At 42.7% G+C, this 17,206-nt stretch overlaps 1 protein-coding gene across 1 annotated transcript in view; it reads right to left on the bottom strand.

Moving 5' to 3' along the window:
* Positions 1 to 3,488: 3,488 nt before the first annotated feature.
* Positions 3,489 to 17,206, bottom strand: part of GOPC (golgi associated PDZ and coiled-coil motif containing) — a 106,387-nt gene continuing 92,669 nt past the window's right edge. Inside the window, exon 8 of the mRNA XM_033937608.1 lies at positions 3,489 to 5,591. Coding sequence (XP_033793499.1) covers positions 5,506 to 5,591 — 86 coding nt within the window. The 3' untranslated portion in view covers positions 3,489 to 5,505. The remainder of the gene's footprint in view (positions 5,592 to 17,206) is intronic.

Here is a 17,206-nt window from a genome sequence, read left to right as displayed (position 1 = left end):
ATATGGAGCTGTTTCTTCACCCAACCGTCATCGTTCGCGTCCAAGCCACGCCCCGTATGAAGATCAGATGAAAGAATGAGTTAGGGTACTCGGCTAAAAAGGGAAGGAAGGGATAAGGAACGAGGAGGGGGAAGGGAGAGAAGAGACAGGGAATAGAGGAGGGAAGTGGAAGAGGGGGGGAAAAGGGTTAAGGGAAGGAAGAGGATAGGAATAGTGAGGTGGTAGGGGGTGAATAGGGAAAAGGAGGATGGACAGAAAAGGACAGGGATGCTGACTGCAAATCAGCTGTATATCTACTACCCATACTGGAAGAAACCTTTGTTCCAGCATTTGATGGCTTCCCAGTAGGAGTCCAAAGTTCTCCATACTCTATTTCCCATGGGTGGAAGACTGAGGCTGTGCCAAAATGTGTGTGTCCTGATCACAGTCAGGGCACATCAAAACGCCAAGGCTCTGTTTAGCCCCTTAGCCTGAGTCACCCAACATGGTTCTAAAGGTGGCACCCTTCACCCATACCAAGCCCTGCAAAAGACTGGCTAATGCTGGTCCTGATAAAACTTGCTTTTTTTTAAAAAGAACTGCAGGAGTAGGGGCACTTATACAATGCACATGGAGGAAAAGTAGTGAAAGCTAGAGCCCTGAAATGCAACTTGCACTGTCCCAGTTCACCCCAGCCCATAAGAACAGGAGGGCCGGTTTCACATCAGGTCTCAAGCAGGGAAGGAGCCCAGAAAACTACTGTTCAGGAAGAAAAACACCTGTACCAGATTCTTAACAAGGAGAAAGGCCTCACAAGCCACTACCCTGCGAGGAGGGATGGGGATGGGTGGGAGAGAGACTTTCCTCCTGCAGATTAAAGATGGACTTAGGGAGCTCAGCCTTGCTTGTCTAGATCAGCAACTGCCACCTTCTGCTGGAGACAATAGAATTTGACCATATTCTCTAACAGTGATGATGTCGATGCAAAGATGTGCTCTCTCTCTCTCTCTCTACCATCTATTGACAGGGAGGCATAAATCCATTTGTCTAGAATGGTCTAGCAAGATGAGGGGGGGGGGCTACATTTGTCACATCATGTTAGCTCTAGTGTGCCATCTTACAGTAAACTTCCTAATTTCAAACCGTAAAACAAACTCTCACAGCAACAGATTCAGTCCAAATACCGTAGCCAGAATTTCATTTATACCGGCTGAAAGGTTTTATAGAGGACCTAAGGGATATCAGACAGCCCTCCAAACAGCATAGTTTGGATGGGTAAATTCCTCATTTGTCCCAAGGTACCTCCTCCATCTTATTTTATATATATCTTTTGCTTAATTTCTTATATGTATATTATACATATTATACATATGTATATTATACATATAAGAAATTAAGCAAAAGATATATATAAAATAAGATGGAGGAGGTACCTTGGGACAAATGAGGAATTTACCCATCCAAACTATGCTGTTTGGAGGGCTGTCTGATATCCCTTAGGTCCTCTATAAAACCTTTCAGCCGGTATAAATGAAATTCTGGCTACGGTATTTGAGCTCTAGTGTGCAGCATGACTGTTGAGCCCTGGGCCTCTGCCAGATGTACTGCCTACTGTCAATGCACCAGAACAGTGAGCCAGGTAGCTGCAGGGGGAAAGTAGTCTAGTTAATGATAGGAAAGGCTGTTTCAGGCCTTCATTTTTGATGGTCTTTTTTTTTTTTTTTTCTAATATTAACTTATTTAGCAATGTTCATCTCTAATCAATCATCACTAGAATTAATCTGCAGGCTAACAGTAGCAAAACTGCAGAGACCTGTAAAGGAAAAAGGAAGATACATTACTAATGTAAAGCAAATCTAGATAAGTCCTATGTTAAACTTGTGCAAGTGAGAAATCTATAAAGCAGAGCTACGGGTTATTTAGTATCAGTCTTTTGTTGTTGAGTCAAATATGCCGCCAGTAGTCTCCATTTTGTGACCTTCCAGCTTTTTCATTTATACTGGAATTATCAATATTTTAAAAAAGATCAAACATCAGTATCTCCTTAAATTTTATTTAAAATTTATATTCTACTCATTGACCATTTGTGATTGAAATTTAAAAAGGCCAACAAGTGGAATAACTGTAATTAGTATAAATCAGAAACACAGACACATTGTTAGAAGATAATATCTTTATTTAGAGACTAATAAAATATTAAACTCAAATTAACAATAAAAAGTTGTGACATGTTACTTTGTCACCAACCTTTGCTGTGAAGAGGTGTAAGAAAATTATACAATAAATAAGAATTAAAAATGTCACCTGTAATGATGATAATTTTCATAAGACGCCTTATACATAGATAGAGAGCCTTCTCAAACAAGCTAAGAGCAATGAGCAAAAATCAAGTAAAATGTTGGTTATCAGAGGCCTGCTTTTGAGAGGCACTTTAAACTAGCCTTCAAGATAGTACATTAATTTCAATTTCCTGTACCTCTCATGCACGTCTACTTTTTCTGGCCACATTTACACATAATTAGACATTTTTCATCCAATAAGGAGTTTCACTTTTATATTTTTAATATGAAAGCCATAAATTAGTAAGCCAGCTGGGTGTTTGTTCCAAGTTATTTCAAAGGGTGGGCTTTGATTTCCTTCCGCTTGCCTGGGTGGCTGTGGTTGGAAGCACTGCACCGAAGAGAAGGCATGTCTGCCTGCCCTTCTGCAATGGAAATACCTAGCTATTAGACTCAAGGTGTACCTGTGCTGGGTTCAACAAGGAAGGTCTTATCTCTAGCTAAAGACTGTGGCTACAATATCTGTTAGTGTTATGGTGTTATAAAATGAGTGAAAATAAGCCTTAGAGCGCTATTACCCAGTACCAGCCACTTTCAAAGTAGCTAGAAAATCAAAGAGATTAGGAAGTAATTACCTAACAAATTTCTCCCCTCCCCGTAAAAAGAAAAATTGTAAGGAAAGCATTATCATTTAACCGTGTTACAGGTGATGCTACCATTTGTATGACTTCATGTCAAGATAAAGGAAATGATAAAAATGAGCACAAGCTCTTGCTCCAGTACTCTGAACAAAAAGCAAGGAGTAGGGTAACAACAAACAAAGGAAGCTGCCGAGTGTTTTAATATAAGATGATACATAGAGGCCCTTTTGCTAAAGTGAGGTAAAATCTGGGCTTAACCAATTATAATGTGGGACTTTTCTGCACACTAAGCTTAGATTTATTTTAACACTTTGAGGGCTTTTTCTTTGTTTGCAGGACCTGCAGAAAGCTAATGCGGGCACATTTAGCGCTTCCTATTTAGGAAACAGTTAAGTGCACATGGTCATGCTCTGCCCCCTCATAAAAACATTTTAAAAAATGTAATTAACATTTTAGCATACAGAAATAGGAAAAAATACTGCACAATCCTTTAACACATTTGCATGGTAGACTGTTTTTTGCGTGCTAACCACCTTTTAAGGGCTTAACACCCTTTAGTAAAAGGGCCCTAAAGTTGGTTAAGTAGAAAGAAAACCTGAAGGCCACAGAGGCCAACTTTTTTTTTTTTTTTTTAAACCGTGTCCAAATATGACAACTTCTTTTAGCATCAAGAAATAGCTCTTCAGGAAGATAGCAGAAGAGCAAAATGATTGTCTACTCAAAGTTGAAAGTCACTCTACATTTCTTCCTTTAAAATATAACCCACTAATCTATTAATTTGACATCACAGCAAACTAGCACCTCCATTATTTGGCAATAAGAGTAGGAATACATCCTTAACAACGATCACCAAAATAGTAACCTGCAAGAAAGGGTCAACAGAAGTGTAGGGAGACCTGGTGATCAAATGCAGTCTGCACAGCATTTTGTCCTGCTCCATTTAGTGATAAAAGGCACAGGAAACTGCAACATTAAGACATGTAAACCACTTCAATTGCTGCCTTTTTTTTTTGTTTTAGAACCATTCACATTGGATACACTTTTAATACATACATAGGCACTGAAATGCAATTGCAGAACTAATGTCATGCAAGAAGCATCAAGTGGAGGAAAAAATGCCTTCATTAGTATATATATTTCTTTACCCAGCTATAGCTGCAAACAATTGTTGATTCACAGAAAGACAATAATAAATGAAAGACATAACATATAATATGAAATGAGCAACAAAATAAAATAGGATGTAAGTAAATACCAAAGCCTGCCATAGGAATAAACCTACAAAGGGAAAAACCAGAATAATGAACAAGAATTATAAATAGCAAAATCTTTGAATAAAGCATATACATGTTAAAAATATCTCTATAAACAAATATATAGTGTATCAAGGAGACACAATAATTGTGTTTTACATCACAAATTTTGAACATTAAAGATTGGGATAACTGATATTACTCTAAAGGCCTTGGATTTTTTTCTTCCATTTTAAATCCATTCTGGTTTCAACATATTAATTTTGTCTTTTCTCATTAGGAAATATCCAAGCCTGTGGTGCAGCGAATACAAGAACAGTTCATGCTTTACTCTGGGATTGCAACAACTGCTTTATCTCAGTGTAATCTGCATACACAGAGTATATATGAGTTTTGCTACATCCATAGAAAAAGAGGCAAAATTCAAACCTGTATAACTTTCCCATGCTTTGAACATGTATCTGGCCTATAGGTACACCTCAATTATCCATTTAAAAGATAAAAACAGGTCTCAGGAGGCAACACCATTTCTTTTAAACCTATAACAAGTTTTAGTACCAGGACACAATACAGTTTATGAACAATTCAAAATGAATAAAATCATCTTGCCACTCCGAAACAGAATCTGCCTTGAATAAATCAGACTCTTGCACACTGTTGGAACAATAAAGCACTATGATACAATGTAATTATAAATGCTCTCAACTGACTAATTAAAATACTGTGTGTTTAAATTTTTTCCTGAAAAAATACTCTTCCAGCACTGATTGACAATGAATTTATAAAACATAAAAATAGTAAACTAGCCAATTCTTTTTGCGTTATTATAACAGCATTCTGGAAAACCATTTCCAATATGCATTTTCAAACACTTCAATACAGAATTTAGGGAAGTGACTTAAATTTGAAAATGTATGTATGGGATTTTTAAATTTAGGTTAGATATACATTTTAGCATTGTCCCTTCACTATAGCAAAAACAAAACAAAGTTAAGGAGTAGAATGGAAACAGTTACAATGCTTCATTCTAGACCTTGAGTCCTTAAATATCCTTCTGCAACCAAAGGCTTTGATGTTACTTTCCAAAGAAAAAGAGAGCTGCAAGTAGCATACCCATAATTTATGGATCATCATGGGGGGGAAAAAAAATAAGACAATTTTATACACTTAGATGTTCACAATACAGCCCTGAGGTAAATGCCATTTTGGCAAAAGCAAACAGCTTTCCTTTCAACTTAATGTAGTCCCTTTTTATGCAAATTTTGGAACAGTTAACTGATTATGGCATCTTCCCTCAAGGCAGGGTTAGTCCTCCCATGGGAAGGTTTTAAGGACTTGGCAGAAATTGCTAACTTAATGTACATCATCTGAGGTGGTTCCACTAGAAGTTCCTAGTTCTTCATTTTCATGATCTTCAATGACTGGCTTTCTGTCAAATACTGTGAAAATGTAAATACAGAATCTATGATTAGTTAAGAGCTGTGGTCAACTAAACACTTTCCATGAAAAGTTAATATGACATGCAATTACTCTGCAAATTCTAAGACCGTTTTTTATTCTATCAAACTTATTTATGCAGCTGCATACAATTTATTAGATTTATGTTAATATTCAGGCATTTGTGTATGACAGTCAAATTAACTCTGCATTCTGTTGGGTATGGTATTATCTGTAGCAGAAACCACATTTGCTGCACTACAAAATAGTTACTAGGAATGAACTTATCATTTATGAAACAAGACAAGTGACTATAGTTCCCTATAAATATATTCAAAAATGTGAGGTGGAAGAAAAGACCTCAGATTCTAGGCAATCGACCTTTTGTATATTTGGATCAAGTATCAAAAAAACCACCATCCTGTGCAAATCATATTTCTTTTGTTACTCCTTCATAAATTTCAAAATAGTTCAAACCAAAAATATGAACATTTACCTTGCGACACCGATCCCCATATACTATTTTGAGGCCCTCAGTATGTCTATCATAATCACAAAAGTAAAATAAAACAGTTTCTTGATCATATGTCTCTTTAGCTATAAATGACAATATTATTTTTAAGACTTAGCCAAAAGGAAAATTTATAAACTATAAAGAGTTTTACCTCATGCAAAATTGTCAATTCTTTAATAGCACATGAACTATTTTTTCAGAGGCCCTCCAAGTACCTACAAATCCAAAATGTGGCCCTGCAAAGGGTTTGAGTTTGAGACCACTGCTCTAGATGCAGTCCAGCCTGAGCATAGCAGAACGAGATACAAGCAGCCAACCAGTTGGATATTGTTCTTTTAGAAACTGGATGTCCCAACTTATTTGGATCAAAGGAGACAAAAAGTTGAGAAGAAGATCTATGTGGCTTAGTCCTTTGTAAGTAGAAAGCCAAAGCATGCTTGCAGTCCAGAGTATGAAGAACTGTTGCTCCAGGGTGAGAATGAGGCTTTGGAAAGAACACTGGAAGTAAAATAGATTGATTTAAATGAAAATCTGTAACAACCTTAGGTAAGAATTTAGGATGAGTGTTGTGATGAACAATTGTGAAAGGTGGTTCCGCTACTAAACTTGTAGCTCGCTGACTCTGCGAGCAGACGTGAGAGAAATAAGAAAGGCCACTTTCCAAGTGAGATATTTGAGATGAGCCGAAGACATTGGTTCAAATGGAGGCTTCATCAAATTAGGAAGAAGCACATTGAGATCCCAAACTACTGGAGGTGGTTTGAGAGGTGGCTTGGCATTGAAAAGTTCTTTCATAAATCTGGAAACCACAGAATGAGTAGAAAGGGGTTTCCCCTCTAGTGGCTGATGAAAAGAAGCAATTGCACTGAGACTCTAATGAATGTTGATTTGAGGCCTGATTGAGATAAATGAAACAGGTCATATGATGCTAGCGCGCTGAACGGACGCGGGTAGACCGAGCTCCGCTCCAACCTCCGGAAAACATCCCAGAACTTGCACTTAGTCAGCACGTACCGCGCTGAATTTGATTTATTTTAATTCGGGCTCTCTCCTGTTTCTGTGTGGGCGCCTCGGCGGAGTGCAGATCAGCCGCGATCGGCCGGCATGCCGATAAGGACACCGAGGCCTGGTAAAGAGAGGTCTGCTAAGCCCGGAAAAATGGCGGCCCCCAGCCCCATCTCGGCTGTTGTGTCCCAGCACGAGGCAGACATGCAAGTCTCGGTCTGCCATCTCTCCAAACTGCTAGATGAAAAGCTGTCTAAACTGCATGCCGTGCTGGAAGAAGTAAAGGACAGCATTGCGGGTCACGCTGCGCGCCTCCAGCAGGCTGAAGAGTGGATCTCGGCGCAGAAGACCACGCAGAGACAGCGGACGGGCGATGGCGGCCTTGGAAGCAAAAATCCAGCAGCTGGATGATCGGGCTGAGGAGGCTGAAAACCGCAGCCGTCGAAATAATTTACGGCTCATAGGGGTGCCGGAGTCGGTCCGGGATGCTGAGCTTGGAGACCTAGTGGCCACGTGGTTGCCTCAAACCCTTGGACTTACAGCTTCCCTGGGCCCAGTGCATGTGGAAAGGGTACATCGCATAGGAGCGCCACGTGCTGAGGGAGCCCGACCACGTCCTGTTATAGCCCGATTCCTCAACTATGCGGTTAAGGCTCGCATTATGGAGGCATACAGACGAGCCCGCTCCCTGGATTACAACAGCACCAAGTTCCTGCTCTTTCAGGATTTTTCCATCCGGCTCTCGGAGAAACGTAGGGCTTTGGTGCCCTACTGCACGCAGCTTCATGCCAGAGGGATTAAATTCACTCTTCAATATCCTGCTAAGGTGCGCATTCAAAACAACACCGGCGTAGTCATGATGGATACTCCAGCAGCGCTTCGTTCATACCTGGAGGGACTGCCGGCTCCTTGAGGGGTCTGGAGTTGGTGATGGCCTGATTGACATACCGTTTTGACCTCCAGGGAGGTAGCGGGCTTTCACCCTGCTGTTGGGGCAGGGATGGACTCCTTTGGCTCTGGCTTGCAGAGAGATGGACGATGGCAGCTTCTGGAATGTGGCTCCTGGACATACACACCCAATGGCTATCTTCCTGCCACATGTACCTGTTGAGCCCCTTATGTGGGCTCCGGGTCTGTTTCACAGTGCAGGGGGTATGACTCTCTTCCTCTGCAGCCTGCTGTGAGGTCTGTAGTGGGCGTTATGTTTGTATCCACATTTGACGGAGCGAGTTTGTTTACTTTTGTTGCTCCTGTGCTGACTATATAGATATCATGCTGCACTTTGTTTTCTGGGGGGGTGGGGGAAGGGGTGCGGGGCACTGGTTATGCACTGGTTCCAGGATGGGTAGAGTAATGGAAGGTGGGACAGTTCTGAGGAGAGGTGGGGGGTGGGGGGGAGTATGTTTGGGGTTGTATGTGTGGAGTCTCGAGAGCACGGGTATTTAGGTATTTCCTTCATTTGCCAATACCTGACCTCTTTGATGCTGTGCAGGGGGAGGGCCTTGCTGGGGGGCTCTTCTCCCTCTACTATTATCTGATTGTTATTTCTGCTCCTGTTGTGCCAGGGCGGGTGGACAATGGTTAATCTAAAATTTTCATCCCTTAATGTAGACGGGATCCACTCCCCGGTCAAACGGAAGAAAATACTTTCCTGGTTCCGCAGGGAACGTATTGATATTGCTTTCCTGCAAGAGGCCCATCTCACAAATGTAGAACATGAGAAACTTAGAAGGGATTGGGTGGGTGAGGTCTACTACTCTTCTTACAACACTCGTCAGAGGGGGGTAGCCATTTTGGTCCATAAACAACTCCCGTTTCAATTGCATAAGGTTATCCAGGACAAAGAGGGCCGATATGTCCTAGTGCTGGGAGAGCTCTGGGGACGGCATTACTTATTTTGTAATGTATACGCCCCTAATATCTACAATCACTGTTTCTTCTCGGGGTTGATGTCGCGGCTGGCACAGTTTCCGGGTTACCAAATCCTCATGGGGGCAACTTTAACATCACGGCGGATCCTTCTCAAGATTGTGCTCCCGCCAAACGCTTCCCTAAGGACCACATGGGTAAAGGAGTTAACTTTTTGACCACGCAGTTAGGGCTTTTAAATATTTGGCGCCTCTTCCACCCCACAGAGCGTACTTACACGTTTTACTCCAATCCTCACAATCTTTACACTCGTCTTGACTACTTCTTGCTCTCTCCCGCGCTGCTGCCCATTGTTAGTGCTGTAGAGATAGAGGAAGTTCCTCTTTCCGATCATTCCCCTGTGACACTATCCCTTCAAATTACTGCTGACTCTTCGGCTCGGACGTGGCGTTTCCCAGGATACCTCTTTAAAGATCTTGCTTTTCGTAGATACCTTAGGGAAAAATGGCTGGATTACTATAGCACCAATTCTGATCCTGACATTGATCCGGGGCTATTCTGGGAGGCTTCCAAGGCAGTATTACGGGTTTCGTAATCGCTTATGTCGCAGGGAAGAAAAAGAAACTGGAAGCGGAATTACTGATGCTGTCGGGCGAGTTCCAACAGCTGCGGAGGCGCCAAGGGACCTTGCAGGAGGCTGATCGTATCCGCTTACGTACACTTCGACAGCAGATAGATACGATTCTCTCACAGCGAGCGGAGAGGGATTTGTATTTTCGTCATTATAATTTACATCGGTGGGGGGGAGAGCTGGGAGGCTGATGGCACGCTTGGTCCGCCCCTATCGTAAGTGACAAGTCATCACAGCTATTACCGACACGCAGGGTCACACACATACGACTGAAGCACACATACATCATCAATTTCTGACGTATTATAAGGATCTGTATGCTGAGCGGCCCTCGACGGACGCGGATAGAGACCGCTTTTTCAGTGATGTCGTCCTTCCACAGCTCCAACCGACTCAAGTTCAAGCTCTGAATGCTCCCATAACTCGTCTCGAGGTGGAATTGGGTATAAAAGAGCTTAAATTGACTAAATCACCTGGGCCGGATGGTTATGGACCGGAATACTACAAGATTTTGTCTGACGTTATATCTAACCCTCTGGCGGATGCTTTTAATTCATTGCACTCCCAAAAAGGTGTGGACCGCTACAATCTGGCACATGTAGTTTTGTTACCCAAGCCGGGTAAGGATCCGTCTCAGGTGGGCTCTTATAGGCCCATATCGCTACTTAATCAAGACGCAAAACTGCTTGCCGCGTTACTTGCTAAACGCCTGAATGTCTATCTCCACCTCCTTATTCATGAAGATCAGGTAGGTTTCGTGCCTGGCAGATATGCCTCAATGAATCTTACGAGAGCTTTGATGGCCATTTATTCTCGCAGAGGGGGAAATAACCAGGCAGCTATAGTGGGCCTTGATATGGAGAAGGCGTTTGATAGCATATCTTGGTCTTACCTTTTCTGGGTTATGGGGCAATATGGGTTGGAGGGCACGTTTTTGGACTGTGTGCATGGTCTTTATTTTTTGCCTCAGGCTAAGCTTTTTATTAATGGACAACTTACTTCCTCCTTTCCGCTTGAACGAGGTACTCGCCAGGGGTGCCCTTTATCCCCGCTACTTTTTCTCCTGGCTATTGAACCTTTAGCGGTTAAAATTCGATCTCATCCTTTTCTTCTCGGTATTAAGGTTGGAGCCAAGGAAAGTCGCATCAATCTATTTGTGGACGATATTCTGTTATATTTGGAAAATGCGCCCTTACACTTACCGGAGGCTCTTTCTCTTGTTCGAGACTTTGGGACAGTCTCGGGACTTAGGGTTAATTGCACCAAATCGGAACTCTTGCCTCTGGCTTCTCATAGACATGAGCAATGGCATGATGCTCTACCGATTCCGCCGGTTCGGAAACCCATGTGATACCTTGGCGTTTATTTGAGCACCCAATCTCATCTCCTTTATCAGTACAATGTTCTCCATCATATTGAGGCTATCCTTGCACTTTGCGAGAAGTGGAAGGATTTACCCCTCTCCCTATGGGGCCGCGCGGCGTTATTCAAAATGGTGCTCCTGCCAAAGCTTTTATATCCGCTTCAAACGATTCCGCTTTGGATCCTGAATAAGAATGTCCAAGTCTTTCAGTCTATTCTTCTTTCTTTCCTGTGGCGCAAAAGAAGGGCTCGCATCAGTTTTGCTACTTTATCCCTAGACTCTAGGCAAGGAGGCCTAAATCTTCCTGATATTCGCATGTACAACGTTGCTTCCTTGATGCGCTTTGTTCATGAGGGCATCTCTGGCCATTATAGGTATTCACCTTCGGGTTGGATCCGAGCGTGGTGCGCTCCTCATTCCTTTGTATCTTTATTGCATTTGTCCCCCCGGTCTATTCCGGGGGTGGATTTCCGATTCCCTCTCCTGAAACCGCTCCGCCGGGTGTGGTGGTGGTGGCGGAAGGTGCAGGGGCGGGCCCCACAGGCTTTTCCTTTCTTGCCCCTGGTGGGTAATGTAGATTTCCTCCAGGGGATGGGTACCACGGGGTTTCAATTGTGGGACTCCCAGGGCTGTGTCAGCTTGCGACATCTCTCTGATGAGAACTCGGGGACTTTCCCCACTTTTTCACTCCTCCAGACCCGATGGGATCTCCCGGCTACGCATTTTTGGGCCTATTTGCAAGCCAGACATTACTATTTTTCCCTAAATCGACAGTGGGGAGAGAAATGGGCACTGGGGAAATTGGACTCTTACTTGGCACTCTTACCTTCTCAGACAAATACCTTGTCTACTTGGTATAGGCTACTCAAAAATGCTCTTCCCCCCTCTTATCTGCCTAGGATTGTGGCCCAGTGGTCTCGAGATTTAGCTCTTGAATTTACCGAGACCCAATTTCTGGACCTTTTTACTAACCTTACTCAATTCACGGGATCAATGGACCTTAGGAAAATGCAATTTAAGATCTTGCATCGGACTTACATCTCTAGGGCTCGGGGACATGCCATGGGTTTATGGGATGATGACACTTGCTCTCATTGTCGGAGAGCGAGGGGCACACTACTGCACATGTTTTTGGAGTGCCCCCATGCGGCTTTATGGCTCCAGGTTCTCCCTTTTCTTGAGGGCCTCCTTGGCCGGACCATTCCCCGGTCTTATGGCCTCTTATTGTTGGGTGACATGGGGGACGTATCCGCTGCAGGCTTTACCACACCGTATCAGAAGTTTTTGTACACTGCACTCTTAGTGGTGAAAAAGCTGTTGCTTTTACATTGGGTGGGGCCTGAGCCCGCATCCTTCACTCAATGGCTCCACAACATGCGGGAGCTAGCTGCTTTTGAACTTCAAACCCATGCGGCATCTACTGGACGTGATAAGGTAGTATATGTTTCCCTATGGAAAGCATTTCAAGTTGAGGCTGACTCCGCAGCTCCCATAGCCCTGCCTTAATCTGGTCCCTTTTGGATATGGGCAGCCCCTTGATTGGGGCTTCCTCCGTGCAACCTGACCGGCGATTCTCGAGCTCGGTTGATTGTGGTATGTCTGTGGAGTGCTACGTGTGGCTGTTGTGGATTGTGTGAATTGTTTGTGCTGGATAGTTATGTCTGTTGGATGGGTGGGTGATTGTAGGGTGTGGGGTTTCTACTAATGACAAAAATGTTTTTGCAGTCTTTATTATCTTGAGGAGGGTGCTTTCTGGGGCACCTTTTGAGACTCGTTTTTGGCGAGATTCTTCTTTTTCATTCCATCGATTGTGTGTTCCTACATGACGGCTGTTACAATTGCACCTCCTCTGCTATGAGGCATCTGTATTTCCTACTGTTTTGCTTTGTTGTTGTACCTGTTCTGTAGTCATATGCCAGACCACTGTTGTGTGTATTTGACTGCTTTTTCAATAAAAATTATATTAAAAAAAAAAAAAAAGAGATAAATGAAACAGGTAATCCAGAACTGAAGACAAGGAGGTAGACTGAGGCTCCTTGTGATGAAGATAGCATCACGCAGAAAACCTAGTCCATTTCTGGTTATAACATTGTCTGGTGGAAGGTTTTCTGGAAGCCTCTAAAATGTCTGTCAAATGTAGAGATTGTAGGTTGGGATGAAGAAGAGAACCCTGACTCTGTGCAAGCAGAGACGGAAAAACTGGTAGAAGTAGTGGCTCCCTGCTGCTGAGTTGAAGTAGAAGGAGAACCAAGGTTGCCTGGGCCACCGAGGAGCTATCAGAATCATGGTGGCATGTTCTCGCTTGAGTTTGACGAGAATCCTTAGTATGAGAGGGAACGGATGGCACGCATATAGGAACTTGTTCGTCCATTCCAGAAGAAAAGCATCTGCCTCCAGGTGATGAGGAGAGTAGATTCTGGAGCAAAACTGTGGCAGTTTGTTGTTGTGGGGAGATGCAAATAGATCTATCTGAGGAGTCTCCCACTGAGAAAAAATGTGATAGAGACGACTCAATTTGTCCACCAGTGAATTTTTCTCTCCTTGAATCTAAACAGTCTTCAGAAACGAATTGTGAAGAATTGCCCAATTCCAAATTTTCTGTGCTTCCGTACAAAGGGGAAGAGATACTGTTCCTCCTTGCTTGTTGACGTAATACATGGCTACTTGATTGTCTGTACGAATGAGGACTATTTGATCGTGAAGATGCTGAAAAGCTTTGAGAGCATTGAAAATCGCTCTGAGTTCCAACAGATTTATATAACTCCAACGGTCTGTGATGGACCAATGCCCTTAAGTATGGAGACCATCGAGATGAGCCCCCCCAAGTGTAGGTCGAGGAATCTGTCATGAGGACCTTCTGATGAGGGGTTGTCTGAAACAGTAAACATCTGGACAGAGTGGATGAAAGCATCCATCAGTGAATAGACATCAGTGAAGATACTGTAGCAACGAAGGAGTCACTGTAATGTGCTGAGAGAGCGGATCGAAAGCCTGCACCCACTGAGGAATTCTGAGGTGAAGTCTGGCAAAAGGAGTCACATGAACTGTAGAGGCCATGTGGCCTAGAAGAACCATCATGTGTCTTGCCGAAAGTGAAGTTAGTGTAGACACCTTGTGACACAGTTGTACCAGAATCTCCTGAAGCTGTTGTGGAAGGAATGCTCTGAGCTGTACAGTGTCCAGTACTGCTCCAATGAACTGCAGAGTATGAGAGGGTTGCAGATGAAATTTGGGAAAGTTTATTTTGAACCCCAAACTTTGTAGGAGCCAAATAGTCCGTTGGGTCGCTACAATAACCTATCGTCCAGGTATGGGAAAACCTGAAGATCATGGCTGCGCAGAACTGCTGCTACTACAACCAGGCACTTGGTGAAAACTCTGGGAGATGATGCCAGGTCGAAAAGTAGTACTTTGTATTGAAAATGATGATTTCCCACCCAAAATCTGAGAAATTTGCGAGAGGCTGGATGAATGGGAATGTGAGTGTAAACCTCTTTGAGATCCAGAGAGCATAACCAATTGCTGTGATCCAGAAGGGGATACAAGGACGCTAGAGACAGCACCCAAAATTTTTCTTTGACGAGAAATTTGTTGAGAGCTCTGAAATCCAATATAGGTCGTAGACCCCCGTTGTCTTTGGGACAAGGAAGTAACTGGAGTAAAACCTGTGCTCTACTGTGGCCTTGAATAAGGTGCTGACTTCTGAGGATAATGCCTCTGGTAAAAAGGAGGAGGCCTATAACTCTTAGCATTGGAAGGCTTCGGCTTTGGCCTAACTATATAGGCAAATGATTTCTCATGCTCAGACAAGCACTTTGTAGCTGCTTCAATGGAGTCATCAAACAGTTCATTTCCCTGACATGGAATGTTGGCCAGTCGATCTTGCAGGTTTGGATCCATGTCCACGGTGCGTAACTAGGCTAGATGGCATATGGCCACCGAGAACACAGTGACTCTGGAGGACATTTCAAAAGCATCATATGCAGCCTGAACCATATGCATGCAGAGTTGACCCAGAGAATGATGCATATGTTGAAACTCTGGCAGCTGATGTTTTGGTAGATACTTGAAAAAAGTAGGCATGGCATTGACCCAATGCTTCATATAGGATGTGAATACAAAATTATAATTCAAAATCTGATTCGTCATCATAGAATTTTGATACAGACGACAGCCAAACTTGTCCATGGTCCTTCCCTCTCAACCTGGAGGGATTGTGGCATAAACCTTAGAAGGATTGGATCTTTTTAAAGAAGAGATTGATGGGACAGTTGAGACTTCTCAAATCCTGTACAATGTACCATCTTAAAACGAGATTCCAACTTTGGTGATACCGCAGGAATAGAGTATGAGGTATCCAGATTTCTTTTCAAAGTTTGACGAAGGATACCATTCACGGGTAATTTGAGGGAATCCCTAGAAGGATTATGCATACCCAATTCTTTCAAATACTCCTTAGAGTATTTTGAATCAGGCTCCAAGACAATGTTGAGATCTTTACTCATTTGACACAGGAACTTAGTAAAGGACACCAGATCAGAAGAGGGATGACCCTGCTGAGGTAAAGGTGAACGAGAGCCCCTCGGCATTCCCCTTACTGCAGAGAAAGATGGTGAAGCCTCTCTGGAATACTAGTACTGAAGATCCGAATCCATAGGTAAAGATATGGAGGAAAGTCCACTCCTAGAATGAGTGGGAGAAGCAGAACGTTTTCTTTTTGAGGAATAAACTGAAAAAATAGCAGGATGTTTGGATATGTACCTCGCAGGAGAAAAACTCAACTGACAAGAACTATGTATCTGCCCGGTCAAGGGAGTTATTGGTCTTGAAGAGTCTCGAGGAACCGATGAACGAGGTCTACAGATCTGTTCTCGACAGGATGGCCTCAGTCTTGAAGAATACCTCAACAGATGGTGATATGAGGATAAGCTATGCTTGAAATGGTGCTGTACTGAATGAGCCGAATCCAGCCTCGATGGCGTGGTTAATGAGCGAGGTAAAGGAAGCAATTAGAGCTAACAGAGAATCCTTCAAGAAAGTGGAAGAAAGAGCAGACTGAAAATAATTGTGGAATGCCAAGTCAAATAAAAGGCACTAACAAGTAAGGCAAAGAGAGACCTTGAAAAGAAGATTGCACTGGAAGCAAAATCACACAGTAAAAACTTTTTTTAGGTATATTAAAAGCAAGAAGCCAGGAAGAGAATCGGTTGGACCACTAGACGACTGAGGGATAAAAGGGGCTCTTCAGGGAAGACAAGGCCATAGCAGAGAGATTAAATGAATTCTTTGCTTCAGTCTTCTGTGAGGAAGATGTAGGGGAGTTATCGGTGCCAGAAATGGTTTTCAATTCTGATGAATCAGAGAAACTCATACAAATCTCTGTAATACTGGATGACAAATTGAACAGTAGCGATAGCATCAAATTTTAATAAAAAATTGAAAATCACTTGGATTGGATGGTATACATCCCAGAGTGCTGATAGAATTAAAAAACTGAACTTGCAGAGCTATTGTTAGTAATTTTTCTTTAAAATCCAGCATAGTACTAGAATATTGGAGGATGGCCAATGGGACACCGATATTTAAAAAGAGTTCCAGAGGTGATCCAGGAAATTAGACTGGCGAGTCTTGACGTCGGTGCTGGGCAAAATGGTAGAGACTATTATAAAGAACAAAATGTCAGGAGCAGAAACACACCTTGGAATCCATATGGGTAGACAGAACATTTATGGGTCATACTGTGTCAAGTGGTCTAGGGCTCCCCACTTTACTATCATGAATTTTGAAGAAATTTTGTATGCTGAATCTTACATGACCCAAATGAACGCTGGTAAAGTTTAAGATCTGCCAGTGGCGGTATAGTTTTTTGATACCTTACTACAACCATGTACAGTATCACCACACTATGTTGGCAACTTTGAGTCCAAAATATTTCCTTGACCACTGAAGCAAAACCAATGAAACTTGATAATCTTATACAACTTTTTACGATATATTCAATGGAACTAATGCAAATTTTCATTTTTTGAAACTGAGATACGTAAAAAGGCTCAAAGTGGGCTGAAAAAGGCTCAAACAATCAAAGTGGGCTGAAAAAATGAACTGAAAAAAATGCACCATGCTCAAAAAGTTCAAAGTTTATCCTTCTGTGGCTCCTGTAATAATGAAGCTATCCCTGTCAAATTTTGTCTGTCATTTTGTAACTTTACTTTGTTCTCAAATATACAATTTCAAC

The sequence above is a fragment of the Geotrypetes seraphini genome, chromosome 3, assembly GCF_902459505.1.
Source record: "Geotrypetes seraphini chromosome 3, aGeoSer1.1, whole genome shotgun sequence".
In the NCBI taxonomy this organism is placed as follows: domain Eukaryota; kingdom Metazoa; phylum Chordata; class Amphibia; order Gymnophiona; family Dermophiidae; genus Geotrypetes; species Geotrypetes seraphini.
This window is presented reverse-complemented; position numbering and strand designations above follow the sequence as displayed.